The sequence below is a fragment of the Xiphias gladius genome, chromosome 2, assembly GCF_016859285.1.
Source record: "Xiphias gladius isolate SHS-SW01 ecotype Sanya breed wild chromosome 2, ASM1685928v1, whole genome shotgun sequence".
NCBI classification, from domain to species: domain Eukaryota; kingdom Metazoa; phylum Chordata; class Actinopteri; order Istiophoriformes; family Xiphiidae; genus Xiphias; species Xiphias gladius.
The window spans coordinates 20,351,946-20,377,604 of record NC_053401.1 but is presented as its reverse complement, the minus strand read 5'-3'; the positions used below and the strand labels follow the sequence as shown (position 1 = coordinate 20,377,604).

At 40.2% G+C, this 25,659-nt stretch overlaps 1 protein-coding gene across 1 annotated transcript in view; it reads left to right on the top strand.

Annotated features, from left to right (window-relative positions):
- Window positions 1–25,153, top strand: part of arhgef39 (Rho guanine nucleotide exchange factor (GEF) 39) — a 66,934-nt gene extending 41,781 nt beyond the window's left edge. Inside the window, exons 8-12 of the mRNA XM_040151130.1 lie at window positions 10,356–10,585; window positions 16,511–16,599; window positions 19,996–20,125; window positions 20,874–20,971; window positions 23,052–25,153. Of these exons, the coding sequence (XP_040007064.1) occupies window positions 10,356–10,585; window positions 16,511–16,599; window positions 19,996–20,125; window positions 20,874–20,971; window positions 23,052–23,091 (587 nt within the window). The 3' untranslated portion in view covers window positions 23,092–25,153. The remainder of the gene's footprint in view (window positions 1–10,355; window positions 10,586–16,510; window positions 16,600–19,995; window positions 20,126–20,873; window positions 20,972–23,051) is intronic.
- The last annotated feature ends 506 nt before the right edge of the window (window positions 25,154–25,659 follow it).

Genomic DNA, 25,659 nt, shown 5'->3' with positions numbered 1-25,659 from the left:
CCTCTTCCGAGTGAATGTGTTTTTCCCCTTCATCCTGCCTTCCTTTTCGCTCATTTATTTCCCCTCTTCCGTTGTGGTTCCCTCTCTACTTGTGGAGCTGTGGCCCTTTTCTTCCTGCCACTCCCTCTCCTGTTGTTTGTCTCAAGAGAACCTGGCCTCCTCGTTGATCCGCTCGTCCTGCCAATCTCCCCCAGGACCAATTAGAGCCCAGTCTCATCTCACGGACCAGCAGATAAAAAGGAAGCCAAAGTGTGTTTGCTGGATATGAGTGAACACAAGTGTGTGTGAAGCCACGAGTGTGTGTTTGCTTGGATATGCAGGCTTGCTTTGTGTGTGTATTTACGGATGTGTTGGTGTAGGCTGGGAGCGAGCACTGAATAGCAGCTCATCTCTCTAATGCCGATGTGGGAAGTTTCAAAAGCTTCCTCTCATCCCAGCTCTCAGGCCCTCACAACTCCGCCGGCTTCCTTTCCAGCCAATAAAGCTTCGGTCCCACCAGACAGACTTCAGAGCAGCCGCAGCACCACCCCACCCTGCAACCCCATGCCGACCCATTCTACTTCCTTCCCACCAACACCACCTCTAATGTGGGTAAAAGAAAAGCTCTGCCTTTTACAGATGAGAGGCATTGGAGCCCCTCAAACATATTAAGTAGCTCTGTAGGAGATGAGGGGGGCGATGGTGAGACATGAAGGCTGAATCAATGGGACATTGATACAGCAGACAGTCAGCCTGTTTCCCTGGGAGGCTGCATATTTGCGTCTGCAAGCCTGTTCCTTCAATTTAAAGCAAAGATGTTTCACATTTTCTATCATGTCTTACATTGATTTTTTTCGAATTTATGTCCCTTTATGCCCCTGACTATTGCACATAATTGTGTTTTATATTTTGTCATTTTTATGTATGTGTTTTTGTCTCAGCTGACTAGAGCTCAATCAGACTACCTCATTAAAGCTTTTTCCGAAGCAAGGATTCACTGCTTTTATCTGTTTTATATCACTGTAAAATGAATATCTTTGGGTTTCAGACTGTTGATCATCTTGGAGAATTCTGTGCAATTGCAATGGGTATTTTTTATGATCTTCTGATATTTCATAGTTTAAATAATTGACAGTTGTCAATCCAGAATTAAAATGTGCCAAAAGTTGGGTGAGCAGTCCTATGGAACCCCAGCTTTCATGTTGAATGCTGTTTCAACATATCACTACTCCCCGCAATGGGTATCAGACCATGCCATCATAAATCTGCTGAGCCCATTGACAGGCGACACCATCCTCCAGCCCTAATCTGAAGTACCTTCAAACTGATTTAAAGTACCTTTGCTTTCAACTCCTACTTTAATCCAAGCAGAGAGCAGACACTCAGCAGCTTGACCCAGCCTGTAAATTGATGCTAGATGATTACATATTGCTAAATGCTTAGTACATTTTTTTATTGTGAACTTATTTTATGTTTTACTCTTTTCCTTGACTGAGACTCTTCGTTCATTGTAGCTCATAGTTTGTTTCAACAAAGACAAATCTTGCATACTCTCTCTCTCTTTCTGTACTAATGTGCCGCATATATTCACACTTCGACATCGAAATCTTAGTTTTAGTAGCAAAATAGTAGAGATTTGCTAGTGGCAAAGTTGGAAACTTAAGTTCCCCATTCTGTGTTCATTATTCTTTGTCTTGCTCGCTCTCACACACACACACACACACACACACACACACACACACTCTAGCTCTCTCCTGCTGAAACGCGGCTGCTGCCCTGAAACCATCCTCTACGGACAAAGTACTGTAATTTCAATTTTTCATTACATGGTTATTTAGTTGTAAATTGTTAGTGTTATAAATTTGGTTGTAATAAAACAAAATTTAAATATTAATGATTTTACTGTTTTTTCCATTTATTTTGATAGTTGTAATTATTAATTAAAATTCCTGATTTTTATTTTTTATTTTTATTTTTTATTTATTTATTTTTTTTAGAATAATCTGAATACCCTGATTGCACCTAGATATGCCCGGCTAACTAGCATGCTAGCAGCATGCCATTCTAACTACCATGTTGCCTAAACCACCATATATAATAACCACACCCACTCTTCTCCCCCAAATCTTGCCCATCCCATCAACAAAAACCAGCCAGCTTTCTCTTCTCTTATCTTCTAACACAACACACACACACCACACCTCTGTGTCAAAAAAGAGTTTGAGTTGTGCTTGCTGCTCTACCCTCTTATACTCAGTTCAGTTAACAGGGACAAGACTGGTCTGCCAACATGCCCCTACAGCCAGCCTCCACTCCACTGGTGGGAATTAACCACACACTCCTGTGCCTCCGCTGCAACCTCTGTTTATCTAAGGGTTTCCCTCTCATAGGCCATTTCTTCTGCGTTCTCCCAGTTTAATGTCAGCTCCACAAAATGCACAACACATTGTGTTTCTCACCACAACACAAGATACGGTCTTAGATTAGTGGTAGCCATCTCTTGAGGGACAGGGCCTGAGGGCCTGTTTTACGGTTGCTTAGAGATTAGTTCTTCTCATCTGAGGAGGGCAGGGCCTGCCTGTCGTTGCTTGCTGCCTGACTTGCTCACCCTCACAACAAACAAAAGCCCGTCTTGTTTCCTTTTTGCATCCAGTGAGTTTACCTTTAAGCATTTCTATCAATGGCCAGGTGTATCATCCTTGAGACAGGCTTGTTTTACACCCTGACAGAATGTCCCGAAGTGAAGCCATACTTGAACATACAGGACATGTTGCGTTCTTGCGTATCTGTGTACTAACATTTTGGGGAGATAGAGGCACATCACAAGTTGCTCCTAGCATGAATCTAATACTGCCTGTTTCCACTACCCACACTTCCCTCTAGCTAAGTTTCTTCTTTTCTACACTTTCCTAAGTCATCCACTGGCTCTGCTTTGCCTGAGAAACTGCTCTTGCACATCTAGCAGCCTCATCTTGCCTCTGAATTTCCTCTACAACCAGTTTCCTCCTGCCAGCAGATGTTGCTTTACTCCAAGTAGGCTGTGCTATGCTTAAATCCACTCACGCTGTACATGGCCTACAAGTGCTGCCTGACTCTGTGAAACTGCCTCCCTCAGGTTCCACTTCGTCCCTGCTGTGACTGTTGGCCATGTACACAAAACTGTTATATCCCAAGACTCTAGGACAGTCTCATCTCCAGCATTGCTTTTGCCAATTTAGACTCCTCTGTCAAACTGGTTATTAGGAACTCCAAATCCCTTTTCCATGCAGTGCCACTGTACCGAGGCTCTGTGGGGCCCCAGCCACTTTCTAATGTGAGAGCTAAGCATTCTATCTTGAATCTCTACCTTTTGAAATAGGTATATTATACAATGTCGGGGGCCAAAACAATCGTGACAGCAGATCAAACTGAGGGCCCGACAGTTTGATTTGCCTGGAAGGCCTGACATCTCTATACTGTTAATGCCGTCCTTATCACTAAGAGCTGTGAGCTGCATTATACCACCTACCTAAACTTTTAACTGCTTCTCTTAACATTGTTGAAATTGCCTCCTCATCTATATAAAACCCCTTACTTACAATTTAAATACTCTTTGATTTCTCTGGCTTAACCTTTACCCTAGCCCACTTTAAGCTAGTGTTCAACTTAGTACTCTTTTGGTACATGGTGCTATGGTGGTAAGCGCTACCCTCCCCTGAAGCCTCTCTCCGCCTACAACCTACTTAGATGCTCTAATATTAACCCCCATTGTAATGGTAAAAACTAACGATGAAACTGTGCATCCTGACATGATAGCAGTGATCTAAAAATGCTGCTATGCTGTAGTAAATTCTGCAGTTGTGAAACACATCTGGATGGTCAGAAAATATTCCCCTCATTAGCCCTTTGACTATATCTGATACCATGAAATACTCTAATGCTTTCCACAGTAGACTATATCGAACCAAATGCATTTGCTAAATCTAAGAATACCACATGCGAGTCTCTTCTTTCCTTCTTTGCTGACTGAACATGCTTCTTTCCTCAAAGCATCCAGAAAAACCTGGTGTTCCGGCTTTCTGCACTGATGTGTCAATAAGCTTATTCATTTCTAGGTAGTTTGACAACATATGTGCCGCTACACTGAAGAAAATCTTACCTTCAAGAAATAACCAGTCAAATAACCAGATCTAAGGGTATGCATCTCTCCCTCTTAGATGATTAGATACATATCTATATACACACTATTCCACAATTCATTACTAAAAGATAGATACATTTACACTACATATCTTGACTGACACACAAAACAATAGCAAACATGGGCAGTGAAACACTGCGAAACATTTTGGCCATTCCCCTAGAGGATTAAGTTTTCACTGAAATCTTGCTGACTGAATATTGCCGAAACCTCAGTTACCAGGATCAGTATCATCCTTCTGAATGTGGTACTTTCAATAATGCTATATGGGTGCATTTTTCTGTAAATAAAACGACACAACAATTTCCTTTAACACGGAAGAATTTAGGGTCACAGTTCTTCAGAAGTGGTGATGGCTGCTAATGCTAGACTGTTCCTCATAGTAACCATCAAGTCCACACATCGCTTTCTTAAATAACTCTAACGTCTGATATTTTAGAAGAAAAACAAATACATTGTTAGTGAACCTTTGACCACCAAAATCTAATCAATTCATCATTGAGTCCAAGTGAACGTTAGAGCCAAATTTTAAGAAGTTCCCTCAAGGCATTCCTGAGATATCGTCTCCTTCAAAACATATTTGCTGCTGCAAATTAGTTGTACATAAACATAATTTCTAGGAGACAGGGCTGTATACAGGCTTACTTGGAGGTTTTTTGATTGACAATTTCTTTTCAAGTTTTGTACAGCTTTTGAATTGAATCTGTGGCTGTATATTGATTATCCCTGACTGTCGACTTGGTCTTCCGATACATTTTGTAAATCTTTTCACCCCTACTATCGACAAATTAATAGATAATGAAAATAATCAGTTGTTGCAGCTGTAGTCGGATTTATTCCTCTACACTCCTGAGTTCACCGGTTACCTTAGTATCATCAATAGCTTAAATATTCAAGTTTTTACTGGACCTCGTCTCTGACCTAAAGTAAAATGCCGCTAGTATTGGGAATTTATTAACAAAGTGAAAGACGCCTTTTTGATTCTCCAAACTTGACGATGCCAAACCTGACCTGTCCTCATTCTGCCACACTCTGCTGCCCTCTGCTTCCGTTATTCCTTTGACCTTGGACACATCGGGGAAACAGGACTCTTTGTAGATCAACCTTTATTTCCTGCCTGACCTTCCTCAGCCCCCCGCTTGGTCCAGCCCAAAAGACTTTGTAGTAGAGCAGAGGTGCTCTTTGACAAGGGAAGCTGAAAGGCCTGGACATGGAGAGGAGTGCTTGGCACCACCCGCTCTTTGAACATGCTGCTGGTCAGATGTAGGCAGGGGGTCTGAAGAGAACCTGGTCCACAAAGAGAGTCCTCCTCAAACAGAGCCCATCCAACCTTTCTGCCCCTGTCAACTTTATTGGTCAGGGGAACTGATAGGGGATATCTGCTAATGCCTTTAATCTTAGGGAATCCATTGTTTGCTTCCCAAAGTCGCACTGAATTTAGTCTTACTTGAAAAAAACAAAACAACGATATTATATTTATTTATAATTATATACTGCTTATACATGCTAAATAGGGGGACTTAAAGTGTTACCAGTACAAGAATAAATTTATTGATTATTATTGATTTATTGTTCAACAAATAGTTGCTGTCAGGCACTATGACAAGTAATTATGGTCTATGATATTTCACCCACCTAAACTGAAACCACAGGACAGATGGAGACCTTTAGCACTAATTTCCTGGTCAGATTTATAGCTTGATTAGTGAAAGGAGCGAAAGGGGATAGAAGCACGTCTGGATAATCAGCACACTTCTTGTCGACTGAAATACATCAGTTTCAGCACACTGGATACTGGCAGCATTTTCATGCTTGAGCAAACATGTAACACATAATTGCCCATGCATGAATTAAAAGCGATAACATAGTCTTATCACAGAATGTCGCTATGTTATTTATTTATTAAGACTGTGCTCCCATACAGTCTGTAGGAGTCTGAGCTTTGAGCTAAATATAATTTCTAGTGCCATTGTAAATTCAATTTTAGTGTCAGAGTATTTGGCAAACATACATGACTATAATCAATTTTACATTTTTTTTAATCCACAATCAATGTTGTTTAACACAGAAACACAGGATCCTCCAGGGTTATGAAACGACCCAATAGGATTATGTTATGACCACAGTTTTCATTATTTCATCCTTTTTTTCCTTAGAAATCACATTTCGTCCCTCAGTTTGACATAGTTGACAGGTCTAAAGACTAATATACCCATGAGCCTCAGCTGCAATTGCTTTGTAAAAGAAGCTAGTCAAAGGCACATCATCAGAGCAGTGGTCAGATGCTTCGTTGTTGAAATTTTGAACATAATACCACAGCATAGTTGTACAGTAGTTAATCTTAAATCAACCCACATCACAGAATTTTAAGTTAGGTGATTGGGTGTTTTTTGCAGAAATCCAGCTTTTGAGTGGTAATTAATTTCAAGCCTTTTATCTTTAACTTTTTATCAAAGAAACAGATATTTTCAGATTCAGTTGTTCCCCTTTTGTACTGATGATTCAGCTGGGGTAGTTTCATGTGCATCCAATCTATGGAAGTGCCCCAACTGTGGCACGTAATATTGTCTATGGGATAAAAGAATGGGACTTTTACTTACAGAAACAGGAGCACCTGAAAGAGCTCCTTCAACTTAGCAACTCTAGCGGAAATGTAGTTTACGGCAGTTCTTACAGCTTGAGCACCACGAGGGACTAATAGTCAAGATACCTCCCACCTCTGCTCCCTCAATTTTGACCATTCCTAGGGCTGCAAATAACATTGTTTTCATCAGTTAATTAGCTGAATGATTTCTTGATCATTGGGTCTGTAAGATAAAATTTAAATTTAAATATTGACATATTTAAGTTGCTCATTTTGTCCAAACAACTGCCAGATTTTGGACTGCTGGTCTAATTAAACAAGCAGTCTTAATACACCTCCTTGGGCTATGGGAAATTACAATAGCCATTTTTCACAGTTTTCTGACATTTTATAGACAAAGCAATCAATATTGCTTTAGAATAAAATAATCCCCTAAAGGAAACCAGATAATTACATTGATAAGATGGAACCAGTGAAGTTTTGGCATTTTTGTTTAAAAAACCCCTTTAGTGATTCATTTATTATCAAAATGATTGTCTAATGATTTTCTGTTGATCGACTAATTGACTTATTGTTTTACCTTTAAATCTGCCTCTTGAAAGTCCCCAAACTTTATGGGGGACTCGCTTTAGTATTCCTGTAAGTGCAACTTTCAAATTTCACGATAACATTTTTTAGGCTACATGGGCAATACACCAAAAGAAAGAAACCAATACAGCCCTGATACACTTTTGTCTTATTGACTGTTTATGGCTAATGTGTCTGTCAGGATTCCCAGTCATCCAGGGAATGGTTATCCAAAAAGAGTTGAATTGAGGGCAACTGATCTTGATTGCAAGTACTTGAAGTACATATGGGCGACAAAGGAAAGACCAAAATGAAGATAAGGTACTGGCCCACCAGGAGATGCCAGAAAAGCTTCAATGTGCCTTGGCATTGGTTGTCCAAGTCTCTGGAACTCTTCTGGAGTGATGAACAATATTCTCTCAAAAGATATTCCCTCATTTCGTGTTTTGATGATGGTGGTGGACAGCGCTGTCTAAGACTAGGGTTCAAAATCTCCCATAGGTGTTCAGTTGGGTTTACATCTGGTGACAGCGAAAGCCACAGCACATAATTCACATCGGAAGTGAATCAATCATTTTGATACTCATCAAACCATTCAGTGACCCCTCGTGCCCTATGGTTGGGGGCACTGTCATCCTCTTTCTCCACTATTTCTTTAGGTTTTTCCTGTTCCCATCTGTATCTACAACAAAATATCTACAACCTGGTCCAGTTGCCCTTGATTCAACTCTTCTTGGATACGGCTAATGTGTTAGAGGAAAGTTTTGTATTTATACATTAAGGAAGGATGCACAGAGCAACACACTTATCCCATTGGAGTCCTCTTCCTGGGATTTGTGCCTCTTTGAATAAACTTAAACCATGACATTCAACTTAATGAAACAACCTTTGTATGTAGAAAACGTCTTTGCAAATAGAGAGTAGCCCTGTCTGGTAACGTATGTCAGTTACAATAGGTATATAAGTCCCGGGTCTGTCAGTTAATTGTGAAAGAGCTAAGGGTGCAAGGGGTCTGTTTCATGAAGACATTTCCCTCTACAGTTGACTTCAGCTTCAAAAATTCAAAATTTCCTTAACTGAGCGCGACTGAACGGTTATTGACTTCTTACCCTTCAGTAAATGTGTCTTTAAAAGGTTGCATAAGGCTCAAAAAGGGTTTTACTTATATCATATTTAATAGAACTATTACAACCACCGCTCCAATCTCCACACAGCACCTGAGAAAGTCATGGCATGTCTCTTGACTGTTTTTCCGTTTGAGACCCATGGCATTTTAAAAGCAATTTGACCCCCGCCTGGCCGTGCCACTTAATCTCAGTGGGCTTGTCTGTAGCTGAAAATGTCTTCTCAAACCCCCAGAGGCACAGCTCCGGCCACTCATGCTAGCTGCAATCACAGGCTTCTGGCTGGGGCAATTACAAAAACACCCTGGACCCAGACTGAATTTTCATTTTATCTATCCAAATGTCAGCCTCTTGCTTATTAGCTATCATCAGGCTGCTGCCAATCATAGTCAAAGAGATGAGAGCTTTCCTCTGCAGCCACACCCTGATATGCCTACCTCCCACTGAGTCTGTCTTAGATTCTTCCTTCTTTGTTCCCTTTAAATAGTCTTCATTTATCTTTTCAATTCAACATGGCTTAGTCTCATTTTGCTTTAAGCAATTTGATACTGAGAAGTCGATGATTATTACAACTTTAACACTGACATAGTTATATCAGTTAAACCTGCGTTGATTTTTGATTCAGTAGCATTTATAAAATCTGAATTCAGTATTGAGTCTGCTTACTGAGTGTGAATCCTTTTGAAACCCCTATTGAATTTAAATCCAGTTCAGGTTTCAACATTAACATACCTTAAGTTAAAAATAACTCCAATTCAAAGGTCTGCTATCACCTTTTGCTGGCTGAGAAGGCAGAAAGAGTTTTGAGCGTCAGCCATATTAATATTGACAACCTATAGCTAAAAGAAAATATAAATCCGGACCTCAAGTCATTTCTTCAAACACTGACGCACAGAAACACAGTCAGCTAGAAATTCTCTCTAAAGAACAGTTGCCACTCTGTTGGTTTTGCTGAGCACAGACACCAGCTTGCAGGAAGCACATTGACCAGACACCAACCAAAACTTTAATTTTAAGCATTATGGGATTAATGACAAATAGCTACATCTGCTATAATTTGCTGCCGACTCTGTCTTTTGAAAAAAGCGACAGTCAGCGCTAAATGAGAAGCTTACTAATGTAACCAGAGTTTCTTGCACATTTCTCTTTGTTAATAAAAAAAAAAGTGTCTGGAGAGATAAAAAAGACTGATAGATTTGTTGGCTCTGGAGCTGAATTATTCTAGGTTTTTTGCCCAATATAAGCCAGATCTAAAATGGAGCTGGTGCTGAACCTGACCCAAGCATTATCCGACTTGACTTTTTGACCCTGTTCAGGGTCTAGCACGGATCAGCAAAACAGAAGTTTCTATTTTAGATGGTAATTTATTTTATGTTATTGATATTTAAATGCCTTTTATGTAACAAACAAGAGACAGCATACAAGGGAACTGAAAGTGTAATGTCTGTATTTGATAATTAAGGCAATGTGGTTCTTCAGGGTCTGTGTAATTGTGTGGTTTTAACAATGTGTATTTCACTACAGCTGTAGTCTTGAGTGTGTGATGGGTAATGTGATGGGGTTAACCTGTGACAATAGTGGTGTATGAATGGGTCAAATGTGGCTGTTCAGCGTGTTCAGTGGAGTGTGTCATACACGAGCTTCCTGTATCAAGTATGTATTTACTTGATATTTGCATAATGATAAAGTAGAATTAATATTATAAACTTTGTATTGATTTTACTTTAGCTTCTGCAACTTTACCACAGCAAGGGAAACTTTAGATGGCTAGTAAACAAAAAGCATCATCACTGTGTTGGATGTGAGATCTGTCGCAGGTGTCTCAGTGCATGCTGCGAAAGCCATCAGCTTCCCTGCAACAAGGATTGAGGTGCTAAAGATGACTGTTTATGTTTCTGTGTGTTCCTCTCACCTCTCACAGGGAGGTGGTACATCCGTGAGGGCTGGTTGAACATGGTTCTTCCTAAAGGTGCAGAGGCTAAGCCCAAGATGTTCTTCCTGTTCTCTGACATGCTGCTGCAGGCCAAGCGCTGCAGCCCACTGCATCCCACCAATGGAGACAAGTTCACTGGCCAGCACAGCTACCCCCTGCAAGATTGCACTGTGGAGAAGGTATTTGGGCACACCAAGAGCCAAGGAGGCCTTCTCAGTGTGAGTATCAGCCAGCTAGGCCCATAACTGCCCACCTGAGTTTTGTTCATGTGAAAAGTTTCTTTCCAAAACATTAGAGGGATAAGGGAGCTTCTGGGATATTGTGGAATATTGAATTAGTTCATTTTCATGTCAGTTGAATTGGTAAACAGGCTGAAAATCAACATTAACAAACCAGAAAGGAAAAAAAAATAGTACTGAGTTATTTATGAACAGCAGCTGAAAACTCATATTAGAGGAAAGAACAACACACAAGGAAAACAGCAGGAAACGAGTGATTACAGTGGAATCATTCCTCCTCTCCATACATACACTGTCTCATTCTTTGCAAAGATTTATTCCGAAGCGGAAGCTATGACGCTTGAGTTATATAAATTAGGTTATATAAATTTAGTGGTTATATTCCAGAGTTATGGCTCTTTAGTATGAAATTCCTTATGTGTATCTAGTCAGTGTGTTTCCTTGCTAAGAGATACTGTACATGCTGGAAATTTCAAGTAGGTTAGTTGCTGGAACAAAACACTGGCAATAAACCTACACACGACTGCCAGGATGAAAATACCTACTTGATTTGCCTTATTCAAACTGCTGAAGCTTCATATTAGCATCAGCTGAACTTGAGAATGTATTTGTACACAGAATGTGGGCTGTGGATTTTTTCCTGGATCTCTTGCAGTGTAGTCGCTTTGCACAGGGATTGCTTCATAACTGCAGTGAACAGAAGGAATGACTACAGCCGCCAGTAACTCTTTGAATGTACAGTACATATGCCATATAAGTACTGTATTAAAATAGACCTGAAAAATTTAGGATATGAAAGAACTTTATTGTCCAACTATGACAAGAAATTAGTCTAAAGGTAATAAACATAACACAATAAAAAAAAGTAATAAACACAACATGCATCACAAATCATAAGCAGTGCAGCAATATTGGTCCAAAAGTGGATAAATCTCCTGGCATGAGGATATGTTAGTCCTTTTTCTTCATTATATTAATGGCACATGGTACAAAGAATCCCTTATATACCTTTTTTGTTAAATATTGTTATTTATTAACTCTATTTTTATATGTGGCAGCTAATGACTGGTGATCTGTAATTTTCCTAAATATTCCAACTGGAGCCCAAGCAATACAGGCTTTTAAAGGCCAATGCCGATTTCGATTTTTGAGGGTGTACGATATATCAGCCAATATTCATTTTTTTAACAGAAACACATGAGATAAAGAGTTTTGCTAAGGATCATTTAGTTATTGAGGGGGGCATGAGGAGTGTCTGAATCAGCTTTCACTGTCATTTACTTGGACACGTTGCTTTCCAGTGTTTCTCCACTGGTCTAATGATCCCTCCAATGTTGCCAGTTCTAGGCAAGGTTTTTGAAATGTGAGGGCCAGACATTAGCTACGGGGGTTAGCAATAATTCTGAAAAGACACTGTTTCTCAGTACAGAAACAGTGCATTGACAGTAACTCTACGGACATGCAGGTCATGGTTCTGGGTTGGTGTTAGATTTCAACACTCTGAAGTAAATTTTGGAGGAAGTGAAGTTTCCCTGTGGATATATCTTTCCCTTTACCTTAAACTGAGCCTGACCCTCACCCTAACCAGTTCCTTATGATGCGTGCCCTGACCCCAACCTTAGTCTAACCCCTAACCAATTATCTCTTCCTACTCCCGAGCTTCGAATCTAACGTTTAGCATACATTCTGCTCTTCAGCAGTCACCTGAGCTGTGATGCATTCGGTCAATCACAGGGTTTAGGGTGTTGCCAACAGTGAAATTTCAGTGCTCTTTGGTGGACAAACTACGCAGTAGCGACACTGGTAGTTAAATAGCTCAAGCACCTATCTTTGGCTTTCCATTGCTTTAATTTGTTTTTCCTTATCGCCCGTTATAAATAATGATACCAATTTCTGTGGTACGAGTTCTCAGCCCGCTGGTGTTACAGCATATTCTGTGACTCATCAGATTCTGTGACCAGTAGCAATGCAACAACAAGTTGGCCTTCAGGGATCATTAAGTCCAGTGCGAATGCAAAGCACTAGCAATTTATTCAATTGATATTCTGAATAATAAAGTAGAGTTAATATTATTTTCACTGTGTTTTTTTTACTTCAGCTTTTACGGTCTCTACAGCTGCAGCACTGCCCCCAAGTGATGAGCAAACACCATTTTCACTTGCAGCAAAAGGAAAAATGAGTCAGAACAGGGCTGATGAAAGTCACAGAGCAGTGACAAAATATGTGGTGAAAGCCCTACAACCCTTCAGCACAGCAGAATGTCCATGGTTTAGGTTTGAGTGTTAATTCTCGTAGTTTGTATTAGTGTCAGTCTCATGCTTGTCGGCAATACAAAGTTTTGTTTTGTGTAACAAAAGATATAACTTAAAATTTAAAAAGTACATTTTTAACTACAATTTTCATTTCCCAGCAAGCAAACTACTTAAATAGATTTGACACGGGACTCAAAAGGATTCAGATTCGATAAGTGGATTCGGAACTGGATTCAGATTCGATAAAATGCTTTCGAACCCCATCTCTATCGGTCAGGCTCTAATGCTAACACAACTGTCCAACTTGTTTTTATCTACCACAGTCAGGTTACTATACCAGATTCGTAACGTGAAGTCAGATTTTGGAGTCTGCCATTGACTTTCACTAAGCTTCCAGTTTTATTGTGCACTGTAAGTCACTTTAGACTTAGTGTGTAATAGAGCTCTTCATACGTTTCCGAGACAAGGGCCATCTACTGTAAGTGACACAGGATTTGCGATTTCCTGTGTAAACTGTAGAAAAATAGGGAAAAAGTTGAATGTGAAAAAGAAAATGCTTAGAGGGTTTGTTGGGCAGCAGGTGGGGAGACATCTGTTCACTGATTTGCGTATACACATGAGTGAGTCCTTAGCAGAGGCGTTATTTAATTTCCACTTTTGATGTATGTTGCTTTGATTTGTCTTACTTACGGCCTTGATGGTTTCTCTTGTATAATCTGCCAAAGAGATATTTCCTGTATGTTTTCCAGCCTCACTGAATGAAATGTCATATAGTTCCACTTGTCAGAGGAAACCTGTGTTACCTCGCCCCTTCTTCTCCCTAATCCCTTCAAACCCTCGTTGAAGTGGCCCAAAAGTTGAACTTTTAATGTGTCTTTCCTCTCAGTCTGATCTGTCTTCCAGGTCTCAGTGCAGCTGCTGGCTGACAAATTGCATCTAAACAATGTAGTTGCTGTCATGAAACATTCAAAGGAACGAGTTACGCGTCATTTAGCAAGTAACCAAAGCGTTTATGCAGCAAGTGTTTAGTGCCCATGCTGCATGGTATCAATATTCATTTCAGCTGATACGCTCTTTATGCTGTATTTCTAATGTGCTTCCCTGTGATGCACGGCGGCTATGTAGAGATTTGATTACTTTGCTGTCTGCTCACACTGCTGTCTGTCAGAAATGGTGGCAGCATTTGATGCTTTTTGACATTAAAGCTTGATTCACACATGACAAGTAGTTTCACAGTCGGGCTAAGACAGTTAGCGACTTAATAAAACTAGTCAGAAAATTAACCAAGTAAAATTAACCATTATTTTATTAATGTTAATCTTTCTATTATTTCCACAATTAACACTTAATTGTTCAGTCTATAGTAAGAATTTTAATAGCTTGTTGGTGCAAATTAGCTAGTTTCCATGCCTACACTGCGATTCACTACCGCTGAGTAGTGTCTAGAGATTTTGTAAATGTATAGTATATGAGTGAAACACAGGATTTGTATATTTTGTGAGGATCTGCCGCAAAAAACACAGATGGGAGGGTAAATTCATGTAATCCTCGTTCAGCGCCAGGGGTGTGTATAAGACTTCAGAGTGTCCAGCATGTCTGTTGCTATATGATCCTCTTAGCAGGCCAGGTGATGTATCGTCATGACCAGGCCTATGTGACTTCATTTTTGAAGGCAGTGTAAATTAAAAGCATCCTCCAAGTGACTAATGAAAAGGCTACTGATGGAGAGATTAGTCAGAACCGTTGTATTTGGTGTGTGTGTGTGTGTTTTTGCGCTAAGAACCGAGGAGTGTAGTGATGGCTGCCAGCTGCAACAGAATCTCTCAGTTGCTAGATCAGATTAGGCTGCAGATCCATCTCTTCCGCCCCTCTAGTAAATACATCTTCCTCAAGTCGGTCGCCGCTCTCCACCAGCCTGCCGCACATTATCTAATGGCAGAAATGGCATTTCATTAGCCTCTTATCCCACCGAGGCCCAGATGCATACTCAATAGCATTACATGTAATTTCTCATAAGGACACATTATTGATCCTGGGCCCCTACCTAAGCTCAAAGAAAAGGGCTGTCAGCACTCCAGGGCCCTCGTCATCCAGGGCCATGAAGAATTAAAGCCAAATTAAATTTGACAGCTTTAAATGCCATGGCAATCTATATGCAAAGTTTAGAGAAGGAAAAAAAAAGGCTTTTATTAAAATTCAGTTGCTTATTTATTTTTTTGTTTTGTTTTTTGTTTGTTTTTTTCCTCTCTCCCCTGGTTACCCATGTTTATAGAGAGCTGGCTTTTACTTGTGGCTCGCTCCGTTTTCTCTTTATTTTTTTGTCCTCTGTCTTTTTGTCTGTCTCAACCTTCCTTATTCTCTCCTTTCTCTCTCTGTCTGCAGTCTTCCTCCTGCTAATATTCCCTCGCTACTTGAATATTTTCCCACATCCCTGACAGATTCTCTTTGATGTATAAATAATCAAGCTAAATTATGTGCAGCGATGAGGCGCCATGCTCTGCCGTTCTTATTATACAAAGTAATTTCTACCTAAGAGGGTCAGATTTCCTGACAAATCCCTAATTACCGTATTCCAATAGAAGTGGAATGTATTTGTGCATAAATCAAGCGCCGTCCCCCAAGAAGCGAGTGCCTAATATCATGCGCCACTCAATTCAGCCCCATTCACTGAACTCTGTAATTAGATAATACTTTTGATGATGGTACATTTGAAATCTTAATCTCTTTAATGTATAATGAGAGACACTCCCTTCCTCGGTGTGTAAAAACATCATTATGTTTGATGAGCTATATGCTCCTGTGTTCCAACATGAAGTGGAAATGATCAGTAAGTCACTGCTCAACAAGCTGGTTCCCTATGTAGAGGCTGCAGCCGCAGGTAAATGTGAAAGGCCATTTAATATCGTGAAGGGCTAATTTTGATTCCCTGTAATAGCTTTCCCGGTGTAATTATGCTGCTCTAAAAGCCCCTTTGTTTGGACTCAGACACCTCCCATTGGTTTGTTTGACATGTACAATCTGAGTCTGGTTTTAGCAATGTGAAGGAGAGACTTGATAATTACTGTTGACTCAAAGGACGAGGACCCTGTCACTCTGTAGACCTGAGAGGAGCCCACGAGAGATCTGACAACACATTTCTGTCCGGCTGCCTATAGTTTTCCAGTAAATGTGACCAGATTGCAACAGATACTTTACTTGCGTTCTCCATCTTCTTTACCTTAGAACGGCGATGAATGCCTGTGAAGAGCAGCAGCATGTTTTGATTTTATGATGAGCTGACAGAGGGAAGAGGTTTTGGCTTACTTTGGCCTACCCTCTACTGTTTTTATAGTGTTACTGCAGTTTTGGCCCTGCTGTACAGGGGCATCTGATGACTAACAGATGGTGAGGCTACTAAAAAACAACCCAAAGTTGATCAATTTACAGTGTTGCCTGTTGGAAAACTTTTAAATATTTCAAATCATGGAACTGTCCCGAGTGACAGTACTGCTCAGCGCACCAACACATTAGTCTCATCGAAATGAATGAGGGATTTTAGCTGTGCTGCTGTTGCCATTGTGACAGGTCCATAACAGCAATCCATTACCTCACACCCATCATAACAACTCATACAAACATCCTAACTGCTCTCCTCTACCTCCTCCCCATCCAGTTAACCTTCCCCAAAGCCAAGCTATTGCTCATGTCCGGCAACCAGCAGGATCTGAATGACTGGTACCAAAGTCTGAGCTCAGCTATCAGGTATGTACCTGCTGCACACACACGTTAATACACAGTATGAGGAGCATATTTTTCAGTGGGATCTGCTTGAATAGAGACGCCTGATATGACTGCTTTAAGGTGTCATGACACACAAGACAGGTCCTCAACTGAGGCAACCCCACATGAGAACAGTTGATGCATGTCTAAATATAAACTCTTGATCTTCTCCTTCAGTTATCCGTTCCCCCTAGGTTCTTTACATTTAAAGATTAGAAATGGTCTCCACACTTTATGACAGCAACACATTGCAACGCTGCAATGTATTCTGTGTTGTTGTCTTTGTGTAGAGTGTAAATCAAATTCTTAATCAAGTATTCAAACCCAAGGTGCCGTGTATTTTATGTCTGCACCACTGCATCAAATGGGAATACTGTAGATGTCTTTTGCATCACTTTATATATACATTTCCCCTAAATTCAGCCTGACATACAGTTTTGGCATCTTTTCTTTTAAAAACTCAGAGATATATTGTTTCATTTTTTAAAAAGGTTCAGTCATTTCCTAAGATATGGAATATTTAAAATGGCTAAATGCCCTATGAGTAATTGTTCTTTTAACGTATGCTTTTCATATTAATTATGACACACAAATGCAGATGTAAAAGGGAAATGCATATAATGTGTATTGCATTGCGCTTTATTTGTTTCTACTTATTTATTTCTTGGGAGTATTTTCAGTGGCAGATTCATTCGCATTCGGTGTCTCTAGTGTGTATTGAGTCAAAATAAACTACAATGTGTGTGTGTTCTTGGTGATGAAGGAACATTGATGTGTTTCTCACAGTTTGTGGAAACAATGGAGCTCTGTGGCGCAGAGGTATAAGATATATCAGGCTTTGATACACAGACAATACTTAGTTAGTAGGAGGCACCCAGTGTTGGTTTGGGTCTGCACGTGGGTTTCGTTGACAAGAAGAAAATGAAATCAAATTTGAAATAAATTTTGGTGGGCATTAGCTGCACAAGATTAGTGCTGACTGATAGGTGCTTCAGAGCTTAATTGATTTATTACTTTTGATTTTGGAACCGTGTGTGATACGTGCTGCATACTCATTGTTTGTGTTTTGGGATATGCGGATATCGGATATGTTGTCTTCCTGGTTTTCATTATCTGATGGAAAGCATGTAGCTCAGAACTTCACCTGTATGTGGTATTAACAGAAATAATCATTTCTGGAAGCAGTATGCAGTGAGCAGAGAGTGTTTTGTTTGCCTCGACTCTCACATGGTATAGAATGACTCCTCATAAAACTTTCAAACACGCTGATACTGTACCTCAGGCCTGTCTGTCTCTCAGCATTGATCAGCCAGACCTCAGTAACTCCACTCCCAGCCTGCGTGGCCCCCGGCCTCCCCGAGGAAGGTCCGAGTCAGCCCCGCTATGCGGAGGGGCCGGCTATGTCGAGGGCCCCGACCCCAGCGTGCCCGGCCAGGTTTATTAGTTTATCGCTTTGTCAGAGAGGAGAGAGACGAGACTGTCAGAGAGCTCACAGGACGCAGCAGATGGGGGCCCAGGCTGCAGGCTGTTGGCTTTAAACTGCAGGGAGTGTAATTAGCAGTGGTGGAGGACCACGGAGGGGACAGGCTGAAGACCAGGGGTCAGCAGCACTCACACCACAGGGGAGAAGTGCAAGGCTGAGGGGTGTGTGGGTTTGTGTGTGTGTGTGTGTGTGTGTGTGTGTGTGTGTGTGTGTGTGTGTGTGTGTGTGTGTGTGTGTGTGTGTGTGTGTGTGTGTGTGTGTGTGTGTGTGTGTGTCTGTCTACACATAGCTGAATTATTGATTTAACGAAGACTAGACACTTTCTGGACTGACAACTCTGAATCTATTGGATGTTTCTCACAGTGATTATCAAACATTTATTCTTTTTTCTGTTCAAGTCGTATTAGATTGGTAGGCAGCCATGGTTCCAGTCTTTCCATTGTTTTTGAGGGCAAAATACCCACTTCACCAGCTATCTTTTGTCTGTGAACAAAGAAGCTTTTACTGTTTAGCTCTTGATCGTAGTTTTTTCTGTGCAGTGTTCCTTTTGTTAAACAAATATTGTATTAATACCCACACACACGAAGACACAAACACACAACTCCTAGCCAAGGGACTTAATTAGAGTGTAGATCAATGCTTGGTGACACTAAGTGAACAGTGAGGTAGGCTAAGGCCTGACCACCAGGGATGTAGTGAGGACTAAAGAAGGTTTAACTCTTACTTACTTGTCATCTGCAGAAGGTGGAGAGGGTCTTCAGGCTGACCTCACAAGATAAATTCATAATAATGTAGCTGGACATAATTTCCTTATCATCATTTATTAACTCTAAGTGGAACCGAATGGTGAAATGAAATGATGTTATTTTTAAAAAATTCTGTGGTCCATATTAAAGCCAGTAATGATACAATCCTGGTGAAAGATGACTTTAAAGGCAGAAACTACTGAATGGTAGTGAATCACGGTGTCTGAGTGGGCAGGAAAAGAGAGGAAAGGAAAAAACTGCTTTTCTTTTGTCACATGTGAAGAGTTTGGGTTTTTAATTTTAACCAAGATCACATTGTCAAACTAAGTGTACAGTATGTAGGTTTAGAGAGTGTTAAACTGGTGTAAATTTGGAGAATATGGCCCATCCAGCCATTAATGTAACCATTAACCAGGAATTAAAGCTTGATTTTGTTGTGTATTTGAATCTGCATAACATAAAAATGTGTTAAGTCTATCAAAGTGAATGCAGTAAAACTCAGATTCTTCAGATGAATGTGCACCACAGCCAACAAGCTAAAAAACGGCTGTGTGTGGTGGTCTGTAGGTGGAAACATATTGTACTGACTACACGGAGGGCGCTTGTGCCACTGCCAGTTGCCCATTTTACTGCATTATGTCTTCTTTCTTAATTTTCTTCTTTTTCTGTCTCTGTCTCTGTCTCCTGAACTGTCAGTAGAGAAATGTATGTATGTTTGAGGTCATTAAGAAACAGTGAGTCCTTTACATGGTCAAGGTTATTTTTTATATTGTAAACTTATAAAGGTGAGAGTGTTTCTCCCCTGAGATGTGTTTAAAACACTTGTAATTATCAGCAGTGGTAATATATTTGAGGATGGTGTAATTGGTTTAAGTTAGTTCAGTTTCATTTAGTGTTTGCTAGTGTGTTTTGTTTACCATTACCTTTAACTGGTAAATTAAGGTGCACAGCACATTGCAAGTACCTTTCAAAAGAATGTAGTTCAATATGACACAAGCACTGAAGGCGGCATAAAAAATGACCAGAGAGTCTCAACAGAAACCTCATAAGATTTATAAAGGGATGAGTTATTGCAGCACTGTTGTATCGAATGTCCTTAAATTGTATGAACCTGGTTAGTCGCTAACTGAGTACGTGTTGTCTTTACAGGAAGCTGCAGTCCAAACTGACAGTAGTCCATCAAAGAGAGGAGTTACGCCAGAGACCCCTCCACTCAGCTGCTGACAGCCACAACACACCGAGCTGCAGCAGCAACGACCCGGGAAGGAAGAGAAACATGGTGTGTTACACACACACACACACACACACACACACACACACACACACACACACACTCTAACACACAGTGATAAAGTACCTTCAAACTGCTAAACACGCAGTTTTAACTTTCCGAGGCACCACATTCAGGTATTTACAATAGGAAAAGCCAACGCAGTAGGAAGAGATTGAACTGATTCAAACCATGTTGTTAATAAACAGTCGTTTTTTGACACCACTTTTCTTTATTCAGTCAAATGCAGTACCTTACAAATTCATAAAAGATGATTGAAAAAACCAAATCTGGTTCCTGCTGGCCCACATAATGTGCAACCCTGACTAAGTCTGGACTGAACTTCATGGTTGTTCCTATAACAGATAAAGCTGCAGCACTAATCAATATTTTTATAGCAACAATGGATCTAATGACTACGTATAATGTGAAAGGTGTCGCTTGTAGTAAGGAACCCACAGAGAATTTTGGGCAAGGCTCAGCTGGGAAAAGGTTATGTCATGTATTTCCATGCACGAATCTGACCATTGTCAGTCACATTCAACCAACCTACACTGTCCTGATGAAGCAAATTAACTAAGGATATTTATTTTCAAACTTTAATTTTGATGGTTGCTTATTTAGTCGTTACTATATGACATTGCAGAGTTATATCTAACTTTAAAACCAAGTATCAAAAGCTTTAATACTGTTCATAGAAGCAAGCCTCCATCTGATTTGCCATCACAGTGAAAAGTGTCTCTGCCCCTCTCTTCAGGTGAGCATTGAGACCAGTGAGCAGGCTCAGAAGCCTCCAGTTGAGTGGGAAGGCAGCGCCCCCAAAAGGATGAAGCAGTCTGACACTCCAGAGCAGAGGTGGGACCACTTTAGTGGTTTTATTGGTCTTGAGTCCCTGGTCTAGCAACCTTAAAATCCCCTTCCACTCAAAAATGTGTTTTGCTTATTGTTACTTAACTTGGATGATAGAGCTTCACTGTGAAGAATCAAGTACAGTGGCTTTAGAAAGTATTCAGACCCCTTCATCTTCTGCACACTTTATTGTATTATAAACAATATTACAAATTTATTAAAAATCAAAAAATGAAATCTCTTATAGACAAAAGTATTCAGACATTTTGCTCTGGCTCTCAAGTTTGTGGTCAGGTGCATCCTGTTTACTTTAATTATCCTTGAAATGTGTCTAGAACTTGATTGGAGTCCACCTGTGGCAAATTGAATTAATTGGATGTAGTTTAGAAAGGCACACACCAGTGTACAAAAGGTCCCACGGTTCACACTGTATGTCAAAACAAAAGCCAAGTCATGAAATACAAGGAAGTCTCTGTAGACCTCTGAGATAAAACTGTGTGGAGGCACAGATCAGGGAAAAGGTACAAAACCATTTCTAAAGCTTTGAGTTTTTCAAGGAGCACAGTGAATCAATAACTGTGAAATGGGAGAAGTTTGGAACCTTCAGGACTCTTCCTAGAGTTGGCCGTTTGGTCAAACTGAGTAACCGGGCAAGAAGAACCTTGGTAAGGGAGGTGACAAGGAACCTAACGGTCCCGCTAACAGAGCTTCAGAAGTCCTCTGCAGAGATGGGAGAAACCTCCACAAGGACGACCATCTCAGCAGCACTCCATCGATCAGGTCTCTATGGTACAGTGGCTAGATAGAGGTCACTTTGAGTAAAAGGCACATGACGGCCTGCTTGGAGTTTGTCAAACGGCATTCAAAGGGCTGATGGCAAGAAAAAGATTCTTTGTTCTGATGAGACAAAAATTGAAAACCAGGCAAAGCTCATCACCTGGCTAATACCATCTCTACGGTGATGCATGGTGGTGGCAGCATCACGCTGTGGGAGTGTTTCCCAGCAGCAGGAACAGGGAGACTCCAGAGTGCACACGACCTGAAACTGGGGCAACAGCTCACCTTTCAGCACATCAATGACCCGAAGCATTCAGCCTAGACAACACTAAGGTGGGTTAAGGACAAGTCTCTGACTGGCCCTGAGTGGCCCGGCTAAAGTTCAGACTTAAACCTCCTAGAATATCTGTGGAGGGACCTGAAGATGGCAGTTCAGATGCTTCCCATCCAGTCTGATGGAGCTTGAAAGGATCTGCCCAGAAGAATGAGAAACTGTCCAAATCCAGGTGTGGAAAGCTTGTGAGACTTTCCCAAGAAGAATCAAATCGGTAACTGCTGTCAAAGTGGCTTCTACAAAGTACTGAATTAAGGGTCTGAATACTTTTGTAAATGAGAGATTTTAATTTTGATTTTTAATAAATTTGCAAAAATGTTTAAAAACATGTTTTCACTTTGTCTTTATGGATTATTGAGTGCTGATTTGTTGGCAAAAATTGCAATTTTATGTGTATAAAAATAAGCCTACAACACAAAGTGTACAAAAAGCGAAGGACGTGAACACTTTCTGAAGCCGCTTTATGTGCAGTTTGACACTAGCCGGCTGTTTTCACCTTTATCTGCTGTTTGAGGAAAGTTCCTCTGTGCTCACTTTAAAGCTCACTTTAACACATGTAAGTAAGATGAGATGAATTTGTGACTTCACAACTGCTTTGGAGCCAATTGTGGTCCAGTATGCAACTTAGACAAATGCTATGTGGAAATCTGAAGCCTACAGCATACAGTACATACACTGAGAATGGACTTTCCATTGTGTGTCCAGCAGTTAGACATTGAACGATATTTGCATATTCATAGATTCTGGATTATTCAGTGAGAGAGAAGGAGATTCCATCTTAAGTAACTTTAACCAGGTAATTTAACTTTTTGTGGAAAAACCATATCGGACAAAAATTATTATTCAAAGCTTTTATATGTCTTTGTTTGACAGCAGCGGCTATTCAGAGCTTAGACAAACAGTATTTCCGAGTGATGCTGTTGACTGCCCGTTTCTGATTGGATGTGATTTGAAACCTTTTGTTTGTGTGTCCAGCACCGCGGAGGCATCCTCTTCTGGCTGTGTGATCCTCTGATGGACTTCCTGTTCTTCAGACTCTGAATGGAAATCAGCTCGAGATGATGGTGGATCCTGTATGGTCTGTCTGAGAGTTTCATTTCAGACGGACTTTTGTGTTCCACTCAGTTTTGCCGAATGTGACACACATGCTACTGTAAGTCTGTGCTGTTAACAGCTTCTTTCTCTATGTCTCTACTGTGCTTTTGGACATGTCAGCATGAAGTCAGGTTTAGCTTTTTACTAACAGCAGCTTCAGCTCCCGCTCATCCTGTGCAATATAAACTATCTGGATGTGCTGCTTTCAAGACCAAATATTTGACGAATGTTTAAATGTGAGCAGTATGTTGCTGCTGCTGGTCTCCATAAAAGATTCATCTACTTACAACCTTGTAACACCAACACTGCGATGCTGAATTCATGTGTATTCCAGACTTCACCCCCCGAAGTCTTTTTTTGTACCTGTACCTAAATGCACCATTTCACTATACTTTTCAATCCGCGGCGTTTTGCATTGCATTTACAGGCAGACGTTAGAAAACAAGAACTGAAAAAAGTACAAAAATATATCTGGGGAGTCGCTAAAGGAAAATATACGTGCATGGGAAAAGTCAAACAGCATAAAAGTCAGCTTATTACCAGTGGACCACGATAGTTGGTCTATAGGTCCCATGACAGGAACACTGACGCCTCTGATTCTGTCTGACCACCTCTTTGAAAGAAGAGCGAGGCTGATCTGCACCTGCCTTCACCTCTCACTGACTGGAAGAACCAGAAAGCTGTGGGCACTCGGTGCTGTTTCCTTAACCTCCTTCACAAAGCAAGGGGTCGTGCAACACCGATGTCACATGTGATTTACTGTAAATACCAGGTTCAGTCTCGGAAATGACGACAAGCGCACATCTAAGTGGTACTTACGCATTTAACTCCAATATGGCCGATCTTAAATAAATAAATGAACATTATGAAACTATATAATATCAAACATGATGATATATAAATGAATAAACAGTAAAATATAAAATATATCAACCAAGACTTTGTGAAATAAACATATATTTAAACTCAAAGGATTACTATGTAAATTTATTGTATCATCTCTCTAACTTTAAATTTTTTCCATTTCAGCTGTATTGGAGTTTATCATAGAAATACATTTTATTTCCCAATGCCCTTTTCTCCAAAGCCACAGACATACACACATTTCAGCCTATAAGTGTTGGTGAGAACAATGCTACGTTGAAATAAACAGATGTTTGGAAAGGGTCATTTTGAAATAACGATGGTTATAATGAAATGAAAATTCCAGTATAACTGAAATAAGTGATGAAACAACATTACACCATGAGTTAAAATTGTATTAAGCAATTGAATTATTTTACAATGTACTGGTTCATTTGTCCATTTTACTGTGTTTATATGATTGATTATTTGTTTTATAATGTCTTATTTGTTTATTTAATAGTGACAACTATGGTTTTCGATTATTATGAAAAGGAATGTATTTTTGTTCAACTTCACATACATGGAAGCTTCATGCCAGCCGAAATCATTGAAGCTAACTGAACCCTAATGTATCAATCATCACACTATTGATTAAAGCAACAAAACCGGCCCTGCCATCCTACTGCTGCAGCCCATGATAATCAGTTCTAAGGTACAGCTCTTGTGTGACTGGATGTCTGCTTTGATTGCCAGATACACAGCGGGTACTCATAGCTTCTACATGGGAGACCTACTGCGGCGATGTACGTGTTTTCTTGTGTCATCATTGAATGAGTGCATTGAATTCAGCTGCACTGTATTTTAGAAATTACAGGATTTCTGACGTCCAGGCAAGAAAACCTGGTAAACAGAAGTTCACTACGCTGATTATCTTGTGGTTTTTTTCATCATATATATTTTATCCTTCATTATATCCTTTAATCACATCTTTTATCAACAAATCAACCTATATTTGCTTCTCTTCTGTATAGTACTTCATATAATTTACTAACACTATTTTGATTTTCAAGCTGCTTGTGCATTTTCCAGATTATTTTTAATATCCTATTTTTACGCTTTTTTTTTTTTTTGCTAAGATGATATCTAAAAATGCTCACAAATTATAAACGGAGATGGAAATAATGGTAATTAGCCAATAAAACTCTAAAAGAAGTCATTGTGCATTTGTGCATTTCTCAGCTCTTCGATTTACCAGACATCCCCCAGAGCAGTGGTGTGGCAACATTTTGCATTAAAAAAAAAGCAGTAGTCCGCACGCTGTTGGCCATGTTTACTCAGGCATAATGACAAGAACTGCTTCACATTTTCAAGACGTGCTTGCTGTAATCGTTCCTCCCGTTCCTACAGGCCAATAAACAATCCTAAGAAATGGAAGTGATGGATCCAAAACGGGGGGGAAAAAAGACGAGAGTACTGTCTAAAAGAAAAAGTCACATTAGATCGAGTATATTTCACATGTCGGCATAAGAAAAATCAGCAAGACAGACGTGTCCCTGAGCGAAGAAGGTCGAAAGCTCAGGTGCATGGTTTATGCATGGGTTCGCAAATCTGGAGGTGTTTGTATTAAATTCCATCTTTGACA